Consider the following 26639-nt stretch of genomic DNA (forward strand, 5'->3'; position numbering starts at 1 on the left):
GACTTTAAATACAGCAACAACTGACACTGCAAATAAAGGGCAGGTCTCACAAAAGCAAGAATATAAAGTTACCTTGGACTCTGTCAGGGTTTACCAGAAACTGCACCGAGAGGGGAAATCTAGGTTTCCTTGTAGATCTTAACTTTGCACAACCGTTTTTTGTGTCTGAAAATGAAATTAGATGCTATTGTTCGTTATATCATTTTGTATGTATGCTCAAATGTGGGTCACAGAATGTGTATATGTGTATTGTTTTTAAAGTTAAAAAAATGTGTTTTTTGTATGAATAAAAAAGCGAATTGTTAAATATCAAAAATACACTAAAGTTGTGTGTGCGACATAGAAGCCTTGATCATTACACTGAACTGATGCAAGTACGGTGGAAGGCCAAATCTAGCTTTTTTTGGTTAAGGTTGAATATGATCTGAGACTTATCTTGAAAAACTGTTGTCAGCTGGAGTCCAAATCTGGCTGCAGGTGAGGGGTTAGTTTGCTGTGGATTGCTTAATTTGGATACATTTTGCAGACTTGGGCACAGGATTCCCTTTCCTTTCAATTGTTGGACGGTAGCCTCTATTCATGATTTTATAGTTCATTTTGTCTTCAGCACTTTGAATTTTGCACTTTGTTTGCATTCTAGATTTCCAACTGCTGTCAGGTCAGCCAGCTTCTAGTCAAACTGCTTGTTAGTCGCCTTTTTTATGAGCCATTTAAAGCACGGAGAGTAGCTGGTGTGTTGCATTTTATGTTCATAACTGTTTTATTCAGTAAACTCCTATAATTTAAATACATTAACAAGCTGCAGTAACAGGTAATGGCTTACATGAAACACACTGACATTACAGATAAAGAATAAAGGTGCACAGTCTTCTTTTACTTTGACTATACGCTGATGGCTTTCCTTCTGCATGTTTTAAGGTACTAATATTATACAGGGTAAGGCTCTCCCCGCCTACCAGCACTCTCCTGGGAACTTGAACGCTCGCCACTTCCGAATCCGTAGCATTATACAAAAATGCAGAGGTATACCCACCAGATCTATGTCAGGCGCACAGGCCACAAAGTGGAACACTATACTATGTAAAGTTGCCTCTTAAATGTCTATACTGCCCATCTATGCACACTGGCTAAACAGTATTCTCCATCCACACATGCCCGGTGATATTTTCTTGATGTAATTTCAATGCTAATGATCTAACTTGTCCACAAAGTGATGAATGCACTGTTAGCCCCCATGTGCTACTGCCTGTAACAAGTACATGCTTTTTAACAAATGTATGTTAACAAATGTTATGCAAAGTTGTGCATCTCCCAACATATATCTAAGAAATGTTTTAGCTCACCCATCTTACTCATGTATGTTTTACTTAGCCTCACTTGCATAGCTTCTACTACAGGCAAGACCATTTGCATACGTTAGGGTCCCAAATAGTTATGATATGATTGTTTATTTATATAGCGCCTATACACAATGTGTTTCAAAGCGCTTCAAGGCAAGGGAGGGAACAAGGGAAAATACAACCACATTCTTACAGGCCATGAACAGTAGTGATGTGAAATTAACTATCGTACTCGGCCTGACGACATTTCAGATACTGCAAGAGCTAAGACATAGATAAGGAAGGGAGGGGAAGAGTGGGAAGGAAATGGAAACAGACAGGCGACTACCGTACTAGGCCTGACGACATTTCTGGTAGAGCCGGAGAAAAACAAAAGATGAGGGAGAGGGGTGCAGAAAGGGAGGGGAGGAACAAAACAAGCGACTATCATACTAGGCCTGACGACATTTCAGATAGTGCTGGAGGGGACATTTCAGATAGTGCTGGGAGGAAAAAAACAGTAATGGTAGGGTGGAGGAAACAGACGAGGTTGCTCTCATATTAGGTCCAGGGACAATTCTGATAGAGTAAGCGCATAGAAAAAAAGTAAGGGGAGGAGAAGGGAAAATGGAGAAGGGAAAGGAGGAGAGAAAAGAGAGTAAGCAGTCAAAAGAGTGGAGAAGCAAGAGTGGAGAGCGAATACAATTGCAGAAGTCAGTAGTAACACAATGTTGCAAGCCAGGATACAAGAGGAAGATGAGAACAGCATGATTCAGGGCCACCATGAGTACAAGATGCAAAGGAAGTCCAGCATGAGAGTTGAGAAAGAGTGACGCACCGTGAATGAATGAAGTCCATAAAAGTCAAATGCAGCATTGGCCACAAGACAGTGATGGTGAAGGAAGGCACTGGGTGGGCGGGGCTTGCTAAGTGGTGAAAAAGAGCAGCAGGAAGGTAACAGGTGGGCAGGGCTTGCTAAGTGGTGAAAAAGAGCAGCAGGCATGAAGGCACCAGGTGGGCGGGGCTTGCTAAGTGGTGAAAAAGAGCAGCAGGCATGAAGGCACCAGGTGGGCGGGGCTTGCTAAGTGGTGAAAAAGAGCAGGAAGCAGGAAGGCACCAGGTGGGCAGGGCTTAGGCCAGGTGACCTAGATCCACTTGCACCTGCTCCCCATCTGCAAAGGAAACGAAGCTGGAGGGCTCCTTAAGTAGGGAAACAGAGCGGCAAGCATGAAGGCTCCAGGTGGGCGGGGCTTGCTAAGTGGTGAAAAAGAGCAGGAAGCAGGAAGGCACCAGGTGGGCGGGGCTTAGGCCAGGTGACCTAGATCCACTTGCACCTGCTCCCTATCTGCCAGTGCCAGTCAGATACGGCCTCATACTACTTGACCTGTCTCCAGCTAGCCATACCTCTATTAGACATTCATCACTAACTATACTTCTATATAGCTTAGAGATTAATTGCATTGTAACCTCTACCTCAGCATGTACATCCTGCCACTTTACCTATGTATACTGGGCACACTACTCACCTTCAAGAGCACAAGGAATCATCACAGGTTAGAGCCCACCAGTTCTCACACAATGTACACCCTGCTTAGAACCATCCACCATATTCACCACATTACACATGTAGTCACTCACGTACCTAACCACCAGCACAGACTTCAAAGACTCAGAACACGCACCCACCCCATTAACATCCCTGCCACTCCCATTCAGGTAGCACACAGAAATACCCGATTGGGCTCACGCACCACTCGCCAAAAAAAATACCAGTCACCACAGCTTAACTGCCCCTAAATTCACTAATACTAAGCTGATCCACCCAATGCCCAGCCTCAACACCACCAAACAACATTCCTCCCCAGCTAAAACTGGCTCCACACCTCTGCTAAAGAAGAACCATAAGCTTCTGCACTATAAATGTGCCCTACTCAATGTACGCTCTCTTAATGCCCATGCGCTAGAAGTTAATGATTTAAACACTAGCCATGATCTAGATATAATAGCCATCACAGAAACATGGCTTCATGAGGCTTCCGGCCCCACCATTAGGCTAACCCTACCTGCAGGCTACTCAATCCTTAGAAAGGACAGGCTATCCAAAACAGGAGGGGGCGGGGGTAGCACTTATTTTCAAAGAAACCATATCTATTAGACCCACACCACACCAAGCAGAAGAGAAGGTAGACATTCTATCAGCCAAACTATCTCTCTCCCCGAAAGACACCATAAACATTCATATCATTTATCGACCTCCGGGTCCTCCAACTAACTTCCAAGGTCAAATAATCCACCTACTCAGAGACAATATTAAAAACACAACCAAAACACTGCTCCTAGGCGACATCAACTTGGGTTTCAACGACCAGAATGATAGAATTGCCACCAAACTTACCAAAGACATCTTCGACCCAGGGTTCTCACAGAAAATCACTTCTCCTACTCACTCCAAAGGTCGCATCCTAGATTGGGCGATTGACCATAATTGTGATGCAGCCATCGTCTCCAACACTGTCCTCCCCTGGATAGACCACAATTGCCTACAATTCACCATCCCTTTAATTCCGTGCACCAAAACTATTAAAACAGCATCCGCTACCTTAGCGAGAAGTGCAAAAAAATCTTCCTGCAGAGAACATCCGTGCCTTTCTTGACCTGCCATGCTTAAAACCGCCTTTCTCACCAGACCCTAACATCCTAGCAGAGATTTTCAAAGACACCCTGACCCGTGCAATTAACACTGTTGCACCATTATAAAACAAAAAAGAGAAAGAAAATCACTCCATTCCAATTCCTGGTTCACAGATGAGCTACATAATCTGCGCAAAAGCAAGCGTCAGGCGCTTAAAACTTGGCAGTCCAAAACATGCGACTCCACTAAAGAAAAATTCCAAACAATTGCCAAAAAGTACAAAGACTCCATCTTCAAAGCTAAATCTGAAGCCTACAATCATCGAATCATAGATGCTAACTCCCAAACGAAAGAACTCTTTACTATCTTTAAAGAGCTTATAATCCCTCCCATTTGCACCAACGAGATCGTTAAAGACGAAGCATGGTGCACCACCATACAATCTGCTTTGCTAAAAAAAAATAAAAAAAAAAAATAGACCTTCTCCAAAACAAAATCTCAGAACATTACAAGGCGCTGCCTAAAAAGAACCATCTGACCCCAGACCCTGCCTAATTCCAAATACAGCAACGTCTCCAAATTCACATTTACGGAAATCACAGAAACAGATGTCAGACATCCTGAAACACTTCAAACCTTCACAATGCAAGGGCTATGTATGCCCCCCCCAAAATCATTAAGGAATGTGCAGAGCCACTCGCTCCTCTCATTACCGCCTTCATCAACGCTTCATTCAATACAGGCTCAGTCCCTGACAGCCTTAAAGAGGCCTGGGTACGCCCGCTCTTAAAAGAAACCATGCTAGACCCCTCTCAACCTAATAACTACCGACCCATAACAACTGTCCCGTTTCTCCTTAAAATCTTAGATAAGGCCACCCACAGGCAGATCCAACTGTACCTTGAAACAAACTCCATCTTAGGAAAAAGACAGTCAGGTTTTCGCAAAGGACACAGAACTGAAACCGCCTTACTAGACTTAAAAAACCGAATCACCCATATCCTCGACAAGGGCAAGCCTGCCCTCCTCCTCCTCCTCCTCCTAGACCTCTTAGCGGCATTCGACTTGGTCGATCACAACACGCTCACCAACCATCGCACACATGCTGCGCACTTCTCCAAGCATGCTGTGACCTGGATCACCTCCATCCTCTAAGGCAGAGCTATGAAAGTGTTTTCCAAATATAGCAAATGCAGAGCCCACTATCATTCGCTGCGGTGTTCCCCAGGGATCCTGCACTGCTCCCACCCTTTACAATCTTTTTACAAAGCCAATCTTTGATAAACTGGATTCACTTGGGATTACATACACAAACTATGCAGATGATACCCAGGTGCTCCTCCCTCTGAGAGGGATCTATCACCAAGACACTACTACCTTACAGCAAATTTACTCCACCATCCAAGCTTGGATGGCCACAAACTGTCTTTGCCTCAACGGGGACAAGACTGAAATCCTCATTCTTGGTCAAAAGTCCACATTAGCTTCTCTTGACCCGCTCGACTTCAACTTCCGTACCGAAAACTGTGTCATCCCAGTCTTATCCTCGGTTAAAATGCTAGGAATCAACATCGATGCTACACTGTCTATGGATAAACAAGTCAGTGGCAGTGTCTTGGCCTCCGCTTTGAGCACTAAATTATTAATGCCATTAAACCATTTCTAACCAAGGAAAATTGCCTCTCCATCGCCAGAGTTACCATTGCAGCTAAATTGGACTACTTCAATGCACTCCTAGTCGGCACCTCCAAAAAAACCTAACCAGACTCCAAACCACCCAAAATAACGCACTCAGAGCAGCACTCAGTATACCGAAAAGAGACCACATCACACAAGCGAGAAAGACGGTTCACTGGCTCCCAGTCAAAGACTGCAACACACTAAAAAATTCTCACAACTACACACAAATGCATCAACCGCTCAGCACCCTCATACTTGGACACACTCTCCAGAACCCTCTCAACTAGGCCTACCAGACAATGCTACACTAACCAACTTAGGGTACCGCGTATCAAAAAGGCCAAAGCAGGAAAGCATAAGCTTCCCCTATCTTGCCTCTAAGCTATGGAACATGTTCCCCACTGCTCAGAGCCGAAACCTCTCTCTATGCCTTCCGCAAAAATCTTAAAAACAGCCCTCTTCAACTAAATGCCTACACTCACATACACAATATCTGTATATCTCCCCTACAATGCATATTATCTAGTTCTAGCTTGTCGTCTGTCTCTATGTATGTAACTAAACCATGATCATTCCTTGTATGTAAATAAGCCATGATTGCTCACTGTAACAAGCGCCACGATGCCCCTGGGCTGCTGTGCGCTAAACAAATGTGAATAAATAAATAATATTCTGTTTTATGTCCCATAACAATAGCCTTTTTATATTTCATGCATGTTTGTAATAGCACTTTCTGTAGAACAAATACATGGACTGAACATTAAAGGGCTTTTTCTTCTTTGCATTTAGGAACAGTGGGAGCTCAAGGTATTTTCCCCAAAGAAAAAGGCTGCTACTGCCGACTGCGATGTTTGGATAAGGGGAATAGGCACCATTTATCAATATGGGTTTGCTGATAGATATGCTCCAGATTCTTGCCTGTACGAGGGTTAGAGTGTGGGTACGTATTTCAGTACATACATATTTAATCAACTTGGAGCTTCATACCAGGGCTCTGTCATTCTTTTCCTCAGGAGGGGAGTCTGGGAAGGATAAGGTCAGGAAATCTATGAGCCAAAGTGTGTGTTCAGGAAAGGCTGTGGCCAACTCTGATTTTGCAGGTCACTCTAATCCAGTACTGAGTGCTGCATAGAGGGGCCAGAAACCAATGAAAGAATCAGATAAGCCAGAGGAGTTTGTAAGGCAGATTTGAGCATTAGTGTTAGGACGAGAACTAGCAAGCTATCTGAAGATGATGGAAATATCTTCACTAGACTGGTCATTCGAAGGTACAGCATCCGGGACATGCATTGAGGTTCCATACAGTAGAGTAACAAACCCATTTGTGGAGGGTGGTTGGACTGCATTGCTAGAGCGGATTCAACCACTGCAAGCGGACGTACAGCATCTCCACTACATCGGGGCATCAGGTAAAGATCAAGATAGACATTTAGGCCAGTAAGCAAAAAAAAGCAGAAAGTGAGTTGTGACAGAGGGGTTTGTTAGTTGTAACATGATTGAAGCATTAGACCGTATAAAAGAAATGCTAGAAAAAATGCACCAATTAATCCTAGGTCACGTAAACAGAGGTCTACAGCCAGGAAGAATTAACCTTGTGCCACTCCGAGGAAAGATTAATTGACATTTCTTTGCTGAATGGGATCGCCTCTGGAAAATGACTTCCTGTGCTTGGCAGACACTTCAATCAGATATTAAGTATTACTCCCCGGAGTGACTAACATACTCCTAGTCCATAGTCCCCTTTCCTCCATACTCCTCGCGAGGGATGGGAACGGAACCTCTTTTCCAACAGAAAAAGACATTTCCCCTTTAAATTGACTGGCACACGGGCTCCTTTAAACCCGCCCAACGATGCCACACCTCAGTCCCCCTTTTGACGCGTCGGCTGTATTACACTAACAACCTCACTGGACTTATTATAGAGGGATGGATTGTGGGACATATGGAGGAAAGGGGTCTATGGACTAGGAGTATGTTAGTCACTATGGTGAGTAACACTTAATTACTTCTACGTCCCGTCCCCTTTCCTCCCTCCTGTATGGGAGGTTACAACCGACAACACCCTGGGGAGGAGAGCCTGACCGTCTAGGCATACATACTACGCAGCAATGCTTGGCTGAATGCTGCATCTGCCTTAGCACTGGTATCCAAGCAGTAGTGTTTGCAAAAGTCTGAAGAGGTAGCCCATGTTGCTGCTCTGCTGATCACCTGCCAGGGAATGTAGTGCTGGAATGCGACTGCGGTCGCCTTAGCTCGAAATGCATGATCATGCATGCCCTGTGGCAGATCCTCCTGGATCGCTGCTTCATCCATCGAGTTATGGATGTCTTGGAGGCTTGCTGGCCTCCAAATGTTACAAACAGTGTGTCTGTTTTGTAGATGCCCTTCATTCTGTCCAGATTGGATGTCAGGAGAGTGTTGAAATTCTGACAGTGGAGCGTTATCTCTGCGTCTTCCTTGGGGTCCGTGAAGAATGTGGGGAGCACAATCTCCTCGTTTATATGAAAGGACGACGCCACCTTAGGAAGGAACTTTGGGTGCGTGCGAAGCACAACCTTGTCTTTGTGAAATCTAGTGTATGGCTCTGAGACAACTAACGCCTGGATCTCACTCACTATGCAAGCCGATTTAAGACCAACTTAAAGGGCTGTCTTCAGAGTGACCCAACTTAATGTCTACTGTGGCCATGGGTTCGAATGGTTTGTGGGCTATAACACTTAGCACCACGTTGAAGTCCCAAACGGGATGCAGGTGTTTGACCAGGGAATACAGCCTGGTCAGGCCTGTCCAGTGTTTTTTCAGTACGGGATTGGCCGAAGATAGGATAAGGCAGTCGGAGTTCCTGTATGCGCCAATAGCGGCCAGGTATGTCCGATATGTATCCACCTGGACACCCGATCTGATGAGATAGGCAGAGAATGATAAGACTTGGTCCAGGGTGCATGTCAGTGGATTCACTCAATTTTCCTTAGCCCAAAAACAGAATCTCGTCCATTTGCTTTTGTACTGCTTGCACGTAACCTGACTTCTGGCACTTTGAATGATCTCCAGATTGTCGCTAGACAAATGAAGGTGCTGGAGTGTTAGCTGCTCAGGAACCAGGCCGCTAGGGTTAACGTTTCTGGGGAGGGGTGTAGCACTGCACCTCCCTGCTGGGCTAGTAGAGGGCCCTTCCTGAGGGGAAGCACCATCTCCTGCTCGGTTTACAGCTGCTGCAGGTCCGAGAACAAGGGTCATGCCGGCCAGCGAGGTGCTATGACTAGAGTTCCGGATCTTCCTCACCACCTTGTGAACCAGCAGTGTGGGTCAGAATGCATATGCCCAGATCCCGTCCCAGGGTATCTGGAGTACGTCCCCTAGGGAGTTGCATCCCTTTTCTCCCCAAGACGTCAATCGCTGACACATCCGGTTGTTTACTGTCACAAATAGATCTGGTGTGGGTTGGACCCATCGGCTGAACACTTCCTGGAGTACTCTCCCATTCAGCTTCCACTTGTAATTGACAGCAGCCAGGCGACTGAATCCGTCTGCTTCCAGGTTGGGTTCTCCTGGAAGGTGAACCGCTGCGATCCACACCTCCTGACTGATATCCCATTCCCAGATTTACTGTGTCAATGAGCACAGCTGCAGGGACCTGGACCCCCAGTTTGGTGATATAGTACATGCAGACCGTGTTGTCTGTCTGAATGTACACAGACCTGCCCTTGATGGTCAGGAGAAAGGACTTGAAGGCCAACCAGATTGCCATAAGTACCAGCCAGTTGATGCAATTCTGTCGGTCGGTCTGAGTCCAGAGCCCATGCACTGAGGGCGTTAACAGAGTGGCTCCCCACCCATGGAGGGAAAAATCAGTGGTAATAGTGTTCTCTATGGGGGGTGGACGGAATGGTCTGCCCACCAAGATGTTCCCCTCCTGCTGCCACCATTTGAGATCGTAGTCCAGGTGTTGCAGGATGGGGACCTGGGCCCCCTGATGGCCCGACTGCTGATACCAGGGATCCACAAAATGCAACTGAAGCCTCCTCATGCAGAGTCTGGTGTACGGGACAAAGCAAAAACAAAGAGGGGATGGCTGGAAGGTTTAGAATGAATCTTAACCACTGGCATTGCTCTGGGCACCCTCCAGACCATCGTTCTTTGCCTGCCAAGCCATTACAGGAGGGGAAAGACCATATTCAAATCAGGCTGCCAGAATGCCCAGAAGGTGTTGATACCACAAGGCTGTGGTGATTGACCTGCTGCGGAAACAGGAGGCAGCAGTGCCGAATCCCTGTAACCTTGTCCCCTGTGGGGAATATCTTCTGCAGCTGTGTGTCCCACAACAGGCCCAGAAACATGCATCTGTGTAGGAGTGAGCTGAGATTTCTGGTAGTGGAGTGAAAACCCCAGGTCGAATAAGGTGGAGATGAACCTGTCTGCTGAGGCTTGAACCTGCTCTGGGGACCCTGACTAACCAGTCATCGATGTATGGATAGACATGCAGCCCCTCTGACCTGAGGAGAGCTGCCACCGCATTTATGAGCCCCGTAAAGACTCTTGAAGCTGAATTTAACCCAAAGGGCAGAACCTTGTACTGGAAATGCAGGCCCATGACTCGGAACGTGAGGATGGCCCGGTGAGGCTGCACAATGGGAACATGGAGATACGTGTCCTTCCGTTCCAGAGGGCACGTCTAGTCTCCCCCACACAGTGTCTCGGCTACGAGTGATGGTGTTATCCTCTCCAAATTCTGCAGGCGTTGGTAAAAGATTCAGGGAAGACAAATCCAACACCACTCACAGGGTTGCCTGGTTCTTCTTTTGAATAGCAAAGATGCAAGAGTAAAAGTACTGCCGCTGCTGGGGAGGGTGCTCCTCTACCGCCTTGCTCTCTACAAGGGAGCAAATCTCTGCTAGGAGTGATGGTGTACCGATTTGTAGGAGATGGGGAGAACTCTGGAAAGGCTGATGAATGGGAGGCAGACTGCAGAACCCCTAATATGAGGCTTTGTGGTGTCTTCACCTGTGCCGACTGGGCGACCCCTCAGGCTGCCAGGCTTTGCTGTCCTGGAACCCATGGAAACCGCCAAAAGATTGCCCCTTGTCGGAGAGAGATTGTGCCCGTGAGAAAGGCTTTGCTGCTGGCTTGGTAAGAATCGCCAGCGACTTGGCTGTCTGAGAGCTGCTCTTCTTGTCCAGCTCTATCAGTTGTGGAGTGGAAAATAGCACCCCCTTCGAAGGTAAGGTCCAGGATTCTCTCTTGGACATCTGGTTTGAACCTAGTAGCTTTTAGCAAGGCAGGGTGCCTCATGTCCGTTGCCAGACACTTCGCTCTGTTAGTCATGTCAATGTGGCCTCCATAATGTCCTGTGCCACGAGTTTCGCCTTAGTTAGGCCCACTTTGAACAAGGCTTGCTTATCCTAAGGGATGTCAGGCAGGAAGTCTGTGATTTCCCTCTACAGGCTTTCATTAGCCCCAGCCAGGATGGCGCCTGTGTTGGCCTGCCTGAGGTGTAGACCAGCATTGGAGTAGACCTTCTTGCCGTATGATTGAAGAGTCTCCTTCCTTGTTCAAGAGGACTGCTGTGGCAGTACTAGACGAGGACGCCGGAGACGTGGCATACACGGATGCTGCAGTGATAACCGAAGACAGAGGTTGCGGTTGTGTTGAGAATAGCATGCTGCCCCCCTGAACTTAGCATCCAGCTTTTTTTTAATGGTTTGCGTGGAGTGTGGCTTGAGCCACCCTTTCTTGGGCAAGGCCTGCACATCCTTCTGTAGGGGGATGCCAGACCTTGCCTCCGCCCTGATGCTTAGGGACCTCTGCCAGAACTCCTGCCTGAGGAAGCTCCTTCTCGGGATGGGGAATTCCCAGCTATTCGTCCAGACCAGCAATCCTGTCATGGAAGGCTTTTGCCAAGGAAGGTGCGTCATGCTCCTACTCATTTGAGTCCTGATGGTCATCTTCCCCAGGGGTGGTGGGTCCTTTGGAGGTGCGTCCGGTGTGGGTGCATGGGCTGTGTTGCAATGGGCTGTGTTGCAATGGGCTGTTTGGGCGAAGCCGGAGGCAACATGTCCTTGATAATGCCCCCGAGAATGAGCCCATTTGTGGAGACCGCATGAGAGACATGAATTTGTTGAAAAAACTGTCCTCACAGGCTGGCTGAGCGCCATACTGCACCGGAGGCAGTGACGAATATGCCTGCTGCCTCCCCCACTGTACCTGGAACCCGAAATGTTGGGATATGATGTTGTCCAGGTGAAAGCTGTCATTGGTACCCAGCCTGCCCTAAAACTTCTCCGTTAATCGCCTGGCTGGCAGGCCTCTGCACCTGCTGTTAGGCAGAATCCTGTGCAGTTCCCTTGGGGACCACTGCAAGAAGATTAAGACTACAGGAGTAAGCAGTAAACCCAATTGGTAGCACTCCGTCCCACCCAGATTAACCTGGTAGCTGCGGCGGAGCAGTCAGACTTCTCTCAAGAAGAGTAGGGCAGTATACAGAGGATAGACAATAGGGCTAAAAACACAGTAGAGCAAGCAAACACTGACCAGAGCTTTGTATCAAAAGTATATAATTATTTATTAAACACACACTTTAGAAAATATACGAGCACTATTAATCAAAGCAAGTTCAAAACAAAATCAGATAAGTATACACACCTCCCTTAAGAATTATTAAACAAGTCTAAGTCAAAACACCACTTTTTGTCAAAACAGAGGTGAGCGCGTAACTTGGCACTCCAATAATTAAGTAAAAGGGAGAGAAAAAGGCAGGTCATAAAAATAAAACAGTTACCAACAATTTTAAAAGACCAAAATAAGTTAAAGAAGGCAGAGTCTACTGTAGAGCCAAAGTTCGTAGGCCAGGCCCACTTTAACTGGAGCAAGGTGAAATGTGCCCAAGATCACACAGTTGAGAAATGCATTCAAGGTGCGTTCCTGGTATTCGCGGTCACAGTGGTGAAGCTTGGCTATCCGGCCGCCGGGGTGCTTGGCACAGGCGATTCGACCAAGAGACGTCCTGGAAGGCGAAATGGCGAACTGGTTGATCCCACCAGCTCAGAGGAAGAAGACTCTTTCAGCAGAAGATCTTCGCTTGTCGTTGGGAAAGTGGTGAGGTCGTTGCAGCAGGGCTCCAACGGTGGTGTCGTCGTTGCAGATGGCTCAACTTCTCCCCTCTTCGGATTTCTTAGGTCCTGTGGCGACTTCTCAAGTTCCAGTCCCAAAAGCCCTGCTTTTATGCAGAAAAACCCCCATTCAACAGCCTAGCTGTCACTCATACATGCTGAGTGGTGAGCCTCACCACTGGGCCAATCAGAACAGAGAGCGACTTGAGTTGCTAAGGCAACGCAGTCCAGGGTGCCAATTCCCCCACCCTCACATCCTGTGGAACCCCAGAGAGTGGCACCAGATGGAGGTCTTCTGTGGAGAAGCCCGCCAAAAAGTGGAACAAAAGGGTCCGACCTTGATTGCAGTTACAGAGACGGACACAAAAGCCATTTTAGAAAAAAGTTCTGGCAAAAAGACCCAACCGGTGATTTTATATTAAATAAATAAACCAGCGGTATCTTTAACATTGCACCAAAAAAGTGGTGCGTTTAAAATCAATGGGAAAATCCCATATGAAATATTCCGGTAGAATATTTTGCGTGGTAACCACTGCCATCAGCCAGAAACTCGACAAGGGGGACTGGACAGTGCCCCCTTGGAAACAGACCCAGGGGCAATCGAATTAACCCCTTCCAGTACTTCCACAATATGATGGCTTGTACTTGTTCTGTTCACAATTTTGGACTAGTAAAGTCAATGGTGACTTTACATGCCCTGGGAGACAGTAGTCAGTCCCAGGGTATGGAGTCTAAGTTTGGGGGTCACTATGACACCCCTGTGTTACTGCACTGAGGGTGCTGTGTAACACATACGCAAAAACAGATGATACCCTATGAGTAAAAAAACCATAGCCCATAAGCACACAAAAAGTCAAAGACATACCTCAAATCATGCCTAAGAGTGGGAGGAAAAGAGTCTCACTCTTAGCAGGAGAAAAAAACAAACCCCAAAAATCCAGCAAAGCTGCTGGGGGACTCACTAGGTTTGGGAAATTAGCCTTATAAGAGAATTCTCCCTAACACCTGCCTGTGTGGGTTCCTGTCATTGAGGATCGAGAGTGGCGGGCCATCTGGTCTCGAGCCGCTGCCATTTTGTCCATGCCTTGAGCACGTGAACTTGTAGCTGGCGTGTTCCTGGGGTCAGCCTGCATGCCCGTCTGCACCGGCTCTGTCCCGCCCTGCACCTTAGGTGTACATCGGGTAAGCTGTTCATCCCTGGCCTCCCGGCCGGTAGTGCTAGCGTGCGTATAGGCGCCCCATCGAGTAAGGACCCGGTATCATGGCAAGGCCCCTCAGGAAGAGTCCCGGTAGTGGTAGAGTGCACAGGCCCCTCGGCTGTGGAACCGGTAGGGCCCTTGGACCCCCTCGGCCATGAGTCAGGTAGCTGGTGAGCCTCTGTGTTCTAAGAGTCGGTGCAAGGGCCGGATTGACCCCTGCTGCCAGAGGGCTCCCCGGGAAGGAGTCGCCTCTGCAGGGTGCTATGGAAAATAAGGAACCTACCTTCTTTGTCTTCCCCTGGACGTAGTCCTTGATGTTCTGTGAAAGAGTCGCGTTGAACCGCGCTCTCATGTGCGACCTGGGCCAGAGTGTCACACGCAAAGCATCTGTCCCATTTGTGGTTTTGACCAAGGCACCGGAGACAAAGTGCATGGGGATCTGCTGTGGGGAAGGAACTGTCACACAACAGGCACCTGCTAAAGCCTGTCGAAGCCGGCATGCGCTTGGGACAAACTAGGGCACTGATGGACGGTGTTCCAAAATCTGCTAAAGAAAAAGAAAAGAGAATATTTTAGGGAAAGCGCGTGGAGTTACGATGCTTGAGGCATCATCCAGGAGCGCTGGTGGTCACGGTCCGTTCCTGTCGACACGGAAAAGGGGACTGATGTGTGGCACCGGAGGGCAGGGTAAATTGAGCCAGGGCTCCCAGGACTGCACTCTGGTAAATTTAAAGTGGAAATGTATTTTTCTGGTGGAAAAGAGGTTCCATTCCTGTCCCTTGTGAGGGACGCCCATACAGGATGGAGGGACGGGACGTAGGAGTACGACTCTGCTCATATTATGGGAGCTAGGGCTCTGGTGGATGATGCCAAAGAGGCTGACTTACGTTAGTGCAGTGAAGAGCATGGAGAAAGTTGTTCCTTGTTTGACACCATTTTATTGTGCATCACTACAAAATAAGGGGACTGACCACCGTGAGTGTCAGGGGCCTTTCATGCACTACTTAATTCTGTGGGACTGTGGGTTGCTGCATCTGCATATGGGATTGCCATCTGATGTCCATTCCTGCATGAATGAGGTACACTAAATTAGGTGGTGTGTGGGTGAGCTATAGAGAAAAACCACAATCAGGAATAGTCACACCTCAACTCGCATGCTTTTGGTGGGTGTTACCTGCCAAGCCTCTTACATGCCCATGTATATCGATGGGCTATGTCCCTCCAAAAAAAAAATAGGTTTTTCTCATCCTCACTGGCGAGATAAAAGATTGAGTATGGAATAGCATTGCTGGAATTCCAAACCTTTTGTCATGCTGAAAATGGTAAGTCAATTGGAAGAAAACATGAAAGGGGAAAAAAAAAATAAGACTGCAAGCAGAAGCCATGGAGCAGCCATTTCTAGCACGGTCAAAGGAAGAAAGAATAGAGGCAGGATAAAGCTAGGGGTGCATTAAAGGGAGGAGTGATTCATGGGCAAAACTGCATTCCAACTTTTTCTTAATTAAAAAAAAAAAAAAACTGCTGCACCGGTCCCTCTGATTTAGTTTTGCAATCAACATATTGGGTACAGTCTCGCCATAATCTACAAAATGTTCTTTACATTACTGAATGGGCCAAATTTTTCTAAACGCAAATAGACAGATCTTTTGAAATCTGGTTTGTGCAACACCTCCACTCAACAGGTATAGGAAGCCTGAGACAGAAGGCTGCTGAGCACAATGTGGCCACAAAAAGTATACCCCATGTATTAGGCAGACATTTAAGCGTTATTTCTTTTAATTATTAACAGGGAATGCAATTCAATGTGGTCAGATTCAGGATGACCAAAATCATAAATGAGATCGCGTTAAATGTGTATCAGCTACAAGGCTGCGGAATAAAAAAAGGAATGTTTAAATATTACACAAATGTATCAATGGAAATGCACAGTTTGACACCTTTCACAGGATTCCAAAATGTTTCAGTATGTGAACATATTTAAGATTTGTTTCCATACATACCTGGAGGTGGTGTCAGGTAGACACTGTTGCAGGTTAGCAGCTTTTTTACAAATTGAAAATATTCTAGGCTGTACTGCATACGATTGTGCATGAATTGCACGTTCTGCTTTCGGACACTTCGCTCAATGGCTGTTGGCATCTTTATCTGATGGGGTTTAGTGGCAATAGCAAGCTCAGAAATATATTTTATTAAATCGAGGTCTTTTTCCACAGTGTCCATTCTTTCATAAAAAAGAATGTATGCATTCCACCAGCGCTTCTGCCGTCTGTATGACATGCGCTTCATCATATGATCGAACACTTCACCCATGTACTCTCCACCGAAGCACTGATTTTTCATTTCTTCATCGTCATCCATTTTACATTCTGTCACATCACCATCATCAAATTTATACCAGCGATTCTTCTCCCCATCGCCACCATTCCTCTGGATTATGTAAGAGTAATAATGTCCACCACTTGCCTGACCACTATGCACTAACACACCAACAAGTCTGTACTTTGTGCTTCCAGATTGCTCATTTTCAGTTTGTTCATTAGGTATAACCTGATTTTCTGGAGTTACCTCATCCCCCTCCAGTTTAGCAACACCTGCAACTGTGTAGGGTTCCATATCCAATTCGCGGGGAAATTCAAAATAATCGTTGAACTTGATTGCGCATTCCCTTTCCCAGTCATAGTCAAATCTTTTGAGCTGTATTGCAAGAACTGGAGGCAACTTTTTGATGAGCAAACGCTTCACTGTATCAACCTAGCATTAAAAGAAAGAAACGTTTAAAAAATATTTGACAATTTTCATTAATTTCATCCACTATTTTGATTCAAAGTTTGAATGTCATTTGTGGTGAGATTAACATACATATCCAGCATCACAATTTACCTACATTTCTATCCCCTTCATGTCTCAAGCATAGCATTGTGCAGTAGTACACAAAGCAGTATCGAGTAGACTTGAAGTTGCCAAAAGGAGTAATCAGACAATTTTCTTAAACCACTGCTTTAATATTTTAGTACCAAGCTTTTGGGATGCAGTACAAACCACAGACAGAGTTAAAAAGGCAACAAAATGATGGACAGTTTTGATCCAGTGTATGCAGAAAGGGATATAATCTAGAGGAAGAGTAACAGGGTCAACATGTTTGCATTAGGTGCACCTGGAATAAGTGACTCAAAGATGGTATTGAAGATGGAAAGGGAGGGGACTAATCGCTTTCTTTAAGTAATGCAATGCAGACTAAGGGTGAAACCACTTAAGGTATGCTCCACAATATTTACTTTCTTTGGCAATACAATGTCCAGGAACACAAATAATGCATTTCTGGATGTATGTGTGTAAGACTGGAGGGTGTATCTGTACTTCTGCCCCCTATATGGTAGGGTAAAGGCATAGAACATCCTAGCCAGGGCTCTCAATTTGGTAGCAATGGCCGAGCAGCCAGGCTTAACCTTTCAGGAGGTTATGCAGGCAGCTTCTTCAGTACAGCGAGTCCCCAATCCCCCACAACAGAATGTCCACACGCTATGATAGGTGATAACACAGCTTCTTTATATAAAATAAGATTCAGTGATATATATACACACATTTAAATAATAACACTTTGAAATACTTATTCAAACAATGTCAAATATAAACACTATGTGGTACCACTCAATACTTAAATTCAGTAATAGATACACCAACAGCAAACAGTTGTAAATAGGCAGTTGAATTCTTAAGTGAGGTGTATCAGCACAGAATAGGGAATAAAGGCAGTTTAGTTGTTAACAGTGGCAGAATGCTTTCTTTAGACAAGATGAACAAGTTACTTACCCCGGGTAACGTTCAATCGGTTGGATGTTCATCCCACGTATTCCTTATCTTATGATAGACTCCCAAAGCAGTATTAATTTGGTGGAGGGAGTACTAATTTTATTATATATATATATATATATATTAAAATTCAATTAAAAATGATATAGTTTATACATAAACTTTTCATTTGAGTTCATAAAAATATTTCTCATGATCGGTTAAACATTTTCGTCTGTTTTCTCATGCAAGGAAAGTTCAGAGGTTGCAAAATATTAATTTCTTGTCTTGTCCTCTTAGTATCTTTGTCCATCTGGAATCACCTTGTTGAGCAGATATCTTGAATAGATCTACAAAGAGGGCTCTCTTGGCAGCCAAGGGCGACATATCATGATTAGGTGTTTCAGCGTTTCGGATGTTTCTGTGTCCAAGCAAAATCAACAGAATTGTTCCGACTTTGATATTTGTCTAATGTTGGCTAGTCTTTGTCTAGTCGGAAATGAATTTAGACGAATTTTCATAAATGCAGTGCGGATGGCTGCATCTGGAAAAAGTGCCAAGTATTGCGAGAGTTCATTGATTGCTCAAATGTCAGTTGGACATTGCAGATTCATGCTGTATCTTGATTTTTCTTCTGTTTTTGCCCAATAATTTTGCTGCATCTTTACCTTGGCACGTTGGGGGCGATTAATGTGCATTTCTGTAGTAATGTCTTCATTTGTTATTTGTTGGAGTAGGGCTGCTTTCCATGCCTTCAGCGAGGTGTTGTTCATGGCATGCAGAGTCTCTCGCAATATTTGAATTGCCGGTGTATCTTCATTTATCAGCTTACGCAAGAGATCCATCTGCTTCCACAGCACAATTGAGGTGAGAGATTGCAATGCCACTTCAAACCGTATTCTGGCCATGGGATGACTGTTTGGAAGTTTCAAAATCTTCTGCCAAAAGGAGGCTTCAATGGTTTGCTAGTTTATCTGTGTTGCAGTTATCATTGCGTCGCTCCCATAATTAATAATGGGGATGACCTTTTGACGATAGAACACAATGATTGGTTTTAAGGAGAATTTGCCATATCGTCTGTGTAGCATCACGCCTTGTCTGGCTAACATTAGAATCTTGCCTTCTAGGAAAGTCACCCAAGCTGTTTCGGCTTTCTGCTGATTTATTAGTACACCGAGATATTTAAAAGGTGGTATCTACCTCCAAATGTTTGTTATCCAAGATGAAATTCGTGAGCCTATGTCGATAGTTTGTAATTGGATGTTTAGTTAGTGTCATTATTTTTGGTTTTTTGACATTGATCTGAAGTTCATTCACACTCATGTATTTTTCTGTCATGCGCAGATTCTCTTGAAGTCCTGAGGGTTTTTTGTCCAGCAGTACAATGCCATCAGCATACACAAGGTATGTAATCGGGAGGAAGTTGATTTTCGGCAGGTTGAGTGTATCGGCTTTGATATGGGTAAGGTAATCACCGGTTTATAGGTTATACAACGTTGCAGCAATTTGCATTTTGTCATGGACAGAATGAAGGACAGCTTTTCCAAATTCTCCTTCATGACTGGAAGATGAATCTATGCAGTAATGTTTCACAAAAGTGCGAATAGACGACTAATTGGCCGCTGAACAGATATCTTTGACTGGGACACCTATCTGAAGAGCAGCAGAGGTTGCCATGCCCCTTGTTGAATGTGCTGTTAAGCCCTCCGGCAAGTCTTTTCCCGCTAATCTGTAACATTCCCCAATAGGCAGGATGAACCATCTGGATAGGGTTTCTTTAGTAACAGCTAAACCCAATTTAAGGCCTGTATAGCCAAATAATAATTGGTCAGTTTGACAGAATTTTGCCATTCTGGATTTATAAAAACAGAGGGCCCTTTTTGGCTCCAGCCTATGTAATCTTTCCTCCTCCTTTCCAGGATGAGGAGGTGGATAGAAAGTTGGCAAAAATATTTTTTGCTACAAGTGGAAGTCAGAGACTAATTTAGGTAGAAAAGAAGGTTTCACCCTGAGAACAACCTTGTCTTTATAGAAAACCATATGTGGGGGTTTACATGAAAGTGCCTGCAACTCGCTTACCCTGCTGGCTGACGTTCTTGCTATTAGCAAAACAGTTTTCAAGATTAACAGTCTTAATGGGCATGAGTGTATAGGCTCAAAAGGAATGCATGTTAGAAATGTTAACACCAGGTTAAGATACCATACAGGGACTTTGAATGAACTGGTGCTGTCATGACCCTTAACCCTGGCCCTCACTGGCAAGTCAGTCTTCCAGTTAGGGGCAGGTCAAAGGCCTTAAAACCTTATCCAAGACTCTCTTCGAGTCAGTCCTGGCGCCAGGCTCATAACCATCATGAAGACCAACATTAGAATGGGACTATTTACTTGGGACTATTTAACTTGGGGGGTTCAGCCAAATGGAGGCACACACATAGCTCACTTACAAGGAACTGAGCTATGCGGTCTAGTCTTTTGGGTGTGGCAGGCCTGTGACTATTTTACCTGGACTACTCTACCTGAGACCATTTAAACCGCACCCAAACAGCAGAACATGCTTCGTGTTATTCTGCTGTGGGCAGCGTAACGCTCACTGTGTTCAGTTCTTTGATGCCATCTTACTTGAATTCAAGGACCTGCAGAGAGAGAAATAACACTACGAAACTTACCTGGAATAGTATCCTGTCTTCAATCCATCGCCAAATTCAGTTCCACTCACCTGAATGTACGAACTCCATCATCCGGCACCGCATGCATCCTGAAATACCATAACCTGGAAAGAGGAGGAAGACAGACATCATTAATAAGCGTTTACTCAAGTTTCCTCCCGAACGAAGAAAGCCACACAATTCCTACCTGGGTAGTCATCTCCTGGTCAGTATCATTGCTGGAACATCACGGCGCTCGGCGAGGAACATCGCGACCTGCAAGGAGAGAAAAGACACAGGATAGCAATATAAAAGGCGAAACAGCGCCGCGCCCAACGGCCCATGCTCATCTTCAAACTGCATGACACCACCAAAATACCTTTCCATACCTAAAAAGGAAAGAAGCAAGACATTATTATTCGAACTAAGAGGAACATAAGAACTGTATATAAAGACTGTAAAGCAGCAAACCTACGGAGTCGCAGCAGGCCTGGATTCCCACAGGGGGCTTGCACCAGTTAAGTAACTTGGTCGCTGCTCGCCTACCACATCTACGCGCCCCTGTCACGACAGGCAGGACGGAGAATCATCCTTTTACAATATTAAGACCCATCAGAGGCCTTACCAAGGGAACGGGAGAGGATTCGAGAGTGCAAATCATCAAACCAGGGCTGGGTGGCGTCCCCGTGGATACCAGGTGAGCGTAACAGGTGGAAATACATTAGTAAGACCTTTTAGGAATTGAACAATCGGAGGGATTTGAAAAATGAATCCTCCTCTGAAGAGTGCTTGAAAATAGATAGCTCCGCCAAGTAACCTTTTATTGTTCCAATCTGGTGGCCCAGATTCGCATAATGTAACTAAAAAGAAAGCACCATAGTTGTGTCACATAGAAAGGGATCCACATTTTTTATCCCTGCACCAATTGCTGAACATGTACTAACGGCAGCGGTACAAAAAATGTGTTGCCGGCATTCTGTCCGAAAGCAAGATCTCCATTACGTCATCGGGGAGGTCTCAATCCTTGTAGCTCAACTTCTGATAAACCATGCGTGAAGGTTGAGAGAGTCTTGACCTCTGGATGGAGGACCCGACCCTCCTCTCGTGAGAGAAGGTCCTCTCTTTGTGGAAGAAGCATTGGAGGGCACATGGACATGTCCAAAAGGTCTGGGTACAAAGTCCTCCTGGCCCAATCCGGAGCAAATAATAGCATGGACTTCCCGAACTTTCTCAACCTTCTGATCACATGAGGAATGATGGGGACTGGAGGGAACGCGTACAGGAGTGGAAGCTCCCAGTCCACTACGAACGCGTCTCCTAGAGCTCCTATTGGGGGAAATTCCCTGGAGCAGAACAGTTTGTACTTCCGGTTGACACCTGTCGCAAACAGATTCACTTGCAGGGTTCCCCAAAGGGTGAAGATCTTTCGACAAGACTTCCTGAGCTGATTCCCACTCGTGGGAGACTGTGCTCTCTGCCTGCTCAGAGCGTCCGCCACCGTGTTCTCCTCTCCAGCTAGATGAACTGCTGATAGATTGCTTCTTGAATTGCCCAGAACCACAGCTGCATTGCTTCTCCGCACAGTGGTAGTGACCCTATGCCTCCTTTCTTGTTGAGGTAGTACAAGGCCAATGTATTGTCGGTCGTTACTATCCTCGTAGTGAGGGCAGAAAGGTTTTCACCGCTAGTCTGATTGCCTTCAGCTCCAAAAGGTTGATGTGTAGTTTGGACTCTGATGGAGACAAAGGACTGCCAATTGTCAGTTCGTTGACGTGGGCTCCCCACCCTGTGAGTGAGGTGTCCGTCACTACAGTTATCTCCGGCCATGGTTGCCAAAAATATTCTCCCTTAAGAATGTTGTTGCTGCAAGCCACCACAGAAGGTCTTGCGAGACTTGGTGCTTGGAACATTCAGGTGGTTGACATTCTGTCTGAGAAGTGGGACCATTGAGTCCTGAGAGCACATTGGAGGGATCCTCTGGCACCAGAAAAATGCAGGATGCCATGAGACCGAGCAACCAAAAAAGAAATCGAATGCCGGAAGATGCTGTCACTCTGGAACTTGGTGACCATCTGCAGACTAGGTTGAGCTTTCACCTCATGTTACAAGGCTTTCCCTGAGGAAGCATCAAGGACTGCTCCAATAAATTTGAGTCTTTTATATGGTATCATGTAGGATTGAGGGAGAAGCGCAGTCTGTGGAGAGAGTGGCAGGTTACGCAGAGATGTTCCAGGGTTTCTTCGGGTGAACATGCCCTGATCAGTCAATAGTCCAGGTAGGGATAGACCTGAATCCCCCCTCCTGAAACTTGCTGCCACCACCGCCACCACCGCCATTAACTTGGTGAACACCATCGGGCAGAGGTCAGTCCGAATGGCAGAACTGGAAACTGATAATGAGAACAGCCAACCGCGAACCTCAGGTACGTTCTGTGCTTGAGATGGATAGGCGCATGAAAGTAAGCATCTGAAGGTCCAATGATACACTCCAGTCTTGGAGTTGGAGAGCCTGAAGGATATGGGAAAGGGTAACCATCTTGCACTTGACCTTTCCGAGGAACTTTTTCAAGTTGCTGAAGTCCAAGATGGGTCTCAATCCTCCGCCCTTTTCGGGAATTAAAAAGTATGAGGAGTACCTACCCTGGTTCCTTTCCACCACAGGTACTGGTTCTATAGCACCTTTCTCTAGGAGGGTCAATATTTCCTGCACAAGGAGAGGATCTGGAACTTTGAAAGAGTTGTTCCCTGGTGGATGATCCTGAGGCATCTTTTGAAAAGGAAGGCAGTAACCCTGGGCTACAGTTTCCAGTGCCCAAGCATCTGAAGTAATGCCCCGCTATTCTTTCAAATGCTGAGTAAGTCTGCCTCCCACTGGGGTTTTGTGAGTGAAGGCCTCAGAGAGGTTATGAGGCAGCTGAAGCTGTGGCTGAGGGCAAAACTGCAGCTGCTGGCTTAGCACCTCTCCCTCGTACACCACGAGGGAATCTCATCTGACCTCTTTGATTGGCTTGTCCTCTTCCAATTGAGCAGAAGAATCGAAAGGATTTATCCCTTCAAGAATAGGAACCGGAGTAGGGGTATTGAGGCTGTCTAATGGCTGCGCTAAGGGATTTAGCCACCGCTTTGGCGGTCTGCAGCTTTTCCAAACTCTCATCAGCCTTTCTGCCAAACAGCCTTGAGCCATCAAAGGGCCTACTGAGGAGTCTAGACTGCACATCTGGAGCAAATCCGGACGTCCTCAACCACGCAAACCTGCACAACACAGTGCTAGTTACCATGGATCTGCTGATGCTGTCTGCAGTATCCAAACCTGACTGGAGATATTCACCCATTGCCTCCTTACCATGCTTGATAATAGCGAGGAAGCCGTCTCATTCTTCACCTTCTGGGATATGGTCAGCCGCCCTTGCTACCAAGTCCAACCGGGTAAATGTAAACTTTGATAAGGTACAAGTTGCGTTAGTTGAATTTAATGCCATACTACCAGCTGTAAATATTTGTCTCGCCCATGCATCTATTCTCTTATCGTCCTTATCAGTAGGGATAGAATGGTATGCTGAATAATTAGTAGATGTAGCAGCTTAAACCACCACACCTTCTGGTGTTGGATGTACTCTAGGTAACTGCTGGATGGCCTATATTTTCTAGCAGAAAAATATTCACTGCAGCCACAGTCGCTGGTTTCTCCCAGTTTGCTGAGACACTTTTGTAGAGCAGTATGAAATTGCAAAATAGGATCTTTTTTGGGACCCTAATCGAAAATATCTGTTGGGTCATCCTGCTCAAAAGGAGTCGCCTGCTCCAACCTAAAACGATCACCTTTCTCATCAGCCTCCTATATGAGGAGTCAGCGTGGTCAGTAGGATCTGGTTTACCAAAATCCAGTTCGGGAGAGGTATCTAAACCACTGGCCGACTGGAGGTTATCATACAAGTCTTTTAGCCCAGACTCTGATATTTAATCCTCTGGCACATTAGGGGTTTCCATATTGTAACCCAAATGGTGGTGTTATCATCTGAAGGGTCATCATCTTTATAGATTAAGCGGTGTAAGCGAAGGAGTTGTCGACTTCTTACGCTTTTTAGAAGGACCCTCGATGGGCTGGATTACTGACTTGTCAAAGACCTCGACGATTTCTCGTCGGATCGAGATTTCTCTCAATGCTGTACTGGGTTATGGCTCGGTTTTGAAGATTTCGTCTTTGACTTCCCTTGGTCATCTTGATGCAGATCGACAGGTGACCTGTGACGCTGTTTCTTGGCCTTCTTCGAAGAAGACTACGAAGAATGGTGTGACCGACTTCTCGAACGTGATCTTTTGGATCTTTTCCGTCGAGGAGAATCCCTCGACTCATCGGTCTTTCTTTTTGAGCTCTGTGAAGGAGACTTCGAAGGCAACCTCCCCTCTGCCAATTTACCTTTACTCTCCCTGAGAGGCATTTCGGTCATCGCCTGACAGGAGCCACAGTCGGAGGTACGGTGACTGGTACCAAGACACCACAAACATACGCAGTGGGGGTCGGTGATCGACATCTTCGATCCACAGTCTTGGCACTTCTTAAAGCCCGTCTTAGGCGAAGATGGAGCCGACGGGGAAGATATTTTTGTTGATTGAAAATAGCTGACGAAGTTAACCGAAGAACCGAAACGCCCCATAATTCTTCGAAGCGCTAGCTCGGAAAAACGGAACTGAAGCCAACGGGCGCGGCATGTGCAATTTATACTGATGATGTCGACAGTCGAACAGAGGCCCTCGAGGGACATCGACGAGATGGCACACAGTGCCCCCTGTCAAAAACAAAATTTCAGAATCAGCTGAAGCTGGAAGGATAATTATCATAAAATGAGGAATAAGTGGGAGGACACAATCCATTCGAAATATAATCCTGTGTGAAGACCTCCCCTCCTCACCTGGACAACCTGTAATGGAAAAGTTGGGGAGTAACTTACCTCTTCTTTTACAGTCCAGTCCAATAATGTTCAATAACCTTCTGCTTTTAAAAAGGTTTGACTACCCCAAAGTACGTGGGAGGCCTCAGGAGACCAGGCTCCAAGACAAATCTCGGACCCCTGGACAGCTTCTGGCGACCTGGACTCGACCAGTGGATGTAGTGGACCACAGACCGTCACCAAGTATGGATCTCCGGGATGTCTTAGCTTCTGGTGGCAGGAAACCCACCAACGGACCTTCCTCTGCACTCAGCGACTCTAGACTCTCTACGGAGGGGAAAAAGTGATCAGTGATGATGGCAAGGATGTCCCTTGAAATGGTCTTAGGCAGTTTGGAACTGTCGCAGCTCCAGTTGTCCAGTAGCACTATGCCAGGGTTCCCCCTCTTCTGGGCGATAGACAGCCACGGCATCCAGCAGTCACAAACACACCTCCGGACCCTGCGCGACACACCAATGGACTTCTTTGACTCGAGATGTCCGGGCACTCTTTCAGGACTCACAAAGACCCATTCTCGAGACGGCAGGCACACATGACTGGTTTCCAAGCTACTTCTGATGAAGCGTAGCAGTTTGCACGATGGACCCTCGTAGCTCGGGGAGAGATCTCCTTTGCAGGTCCTCTCCGGATCAGTCCTTGGAAGAACACAGCAGCTTTTGGATTACACAAAGAAATGCAGCAGCAGACTTCTCCTCCCCGGCAAGAGAAAGTAAAGTAGAAGACTGATGAAAACAATTGTGTCAAGTGAATTGAACTGGTCCTGCAGTGGTTTAAGCAAAACCCCTTGCACATTCGAAAGTCTTCGATTTTGGTAAAAAGAGGATCTGAGCCTGAACGAGGGAGACCAAGTGTGAACATTGTGATAAAAGGAGGTCTCAACCTGAGGAGCGAGACCCATGATGAACAATGAAAGCGGGAACTTGTGCATGTAAAATTCCTGATAGGAATGGAACTTTGAGACTTCATTTGTATGACAGACCCTCTGCAATAAGAGACTATTATTGGAAAAGAGGCTTTGCCCGAAGGCCCTGATGTCTGTTCTTTGAAATGTATCCTCGTGGCCAAGAAGCCAGAGTGTGTGCAAAGCTCGAAAGTGCTGTCTTGCCCCGTGCTGAAAACATGGGGAAGGGAAGCCAATTGCTCAACCGTTCTGACATATTTCTTCAACACATTTCTTTTTACATACACCATTGTCTGACACGCTTTTGTATTTAGAAGGATTGGCAATAGATTTATTAGTATAGGCCCTTATATTTGACAGGGACTTCAAGACTGCGTTATTATTTGATGATCGTAGCTTGCTCCCATCCTTAGATTTAGG

General features: G+C 46.1%; 1 protein-coding gene across 3 annotated transcripts in view; it reads right to left on the reverse strand.

Annotated features, from left to right (window-relative positions):
- USP9X (ubiquitin specific peptidase 9 X-linked) overlaps nt 1–26639 on the reverse strand; it is a 2614063-nt gene that overhangs the window by 552066 nt on the left and 2035358 nt on the right. For all 3 annotated transcript variants that reach the window (XM_069636534.1, XM_069636533.1, XM_069636535.1), the window contains exon 35: nt 15937–16687. In XM_069636534.1, the coding sequence (XP_069492635.1) occupies nt 15937–16687 (751 nt within the window). The remainder of the gene's footprint in view (nt 1–15936; nt 16688–26639) is intronic.

The sequence above is a fragment of the Ambystoma mexicanum genome, chromosome 7p (genome assembly GCF_040938575.1).
Source record: "Ambystoma mexicanum isolate Mex_15411 chromosome 7p, UKY_AmexF1_1, whole genome shotgun sequence".
In the NCBI taxonomy this organism is placed as follows: Eukaryota; Metazoa; Chordata; class Amphibia; order Caudata; family Ambystomatidae; genus Ambystoma; species Ambystoma mexicanum.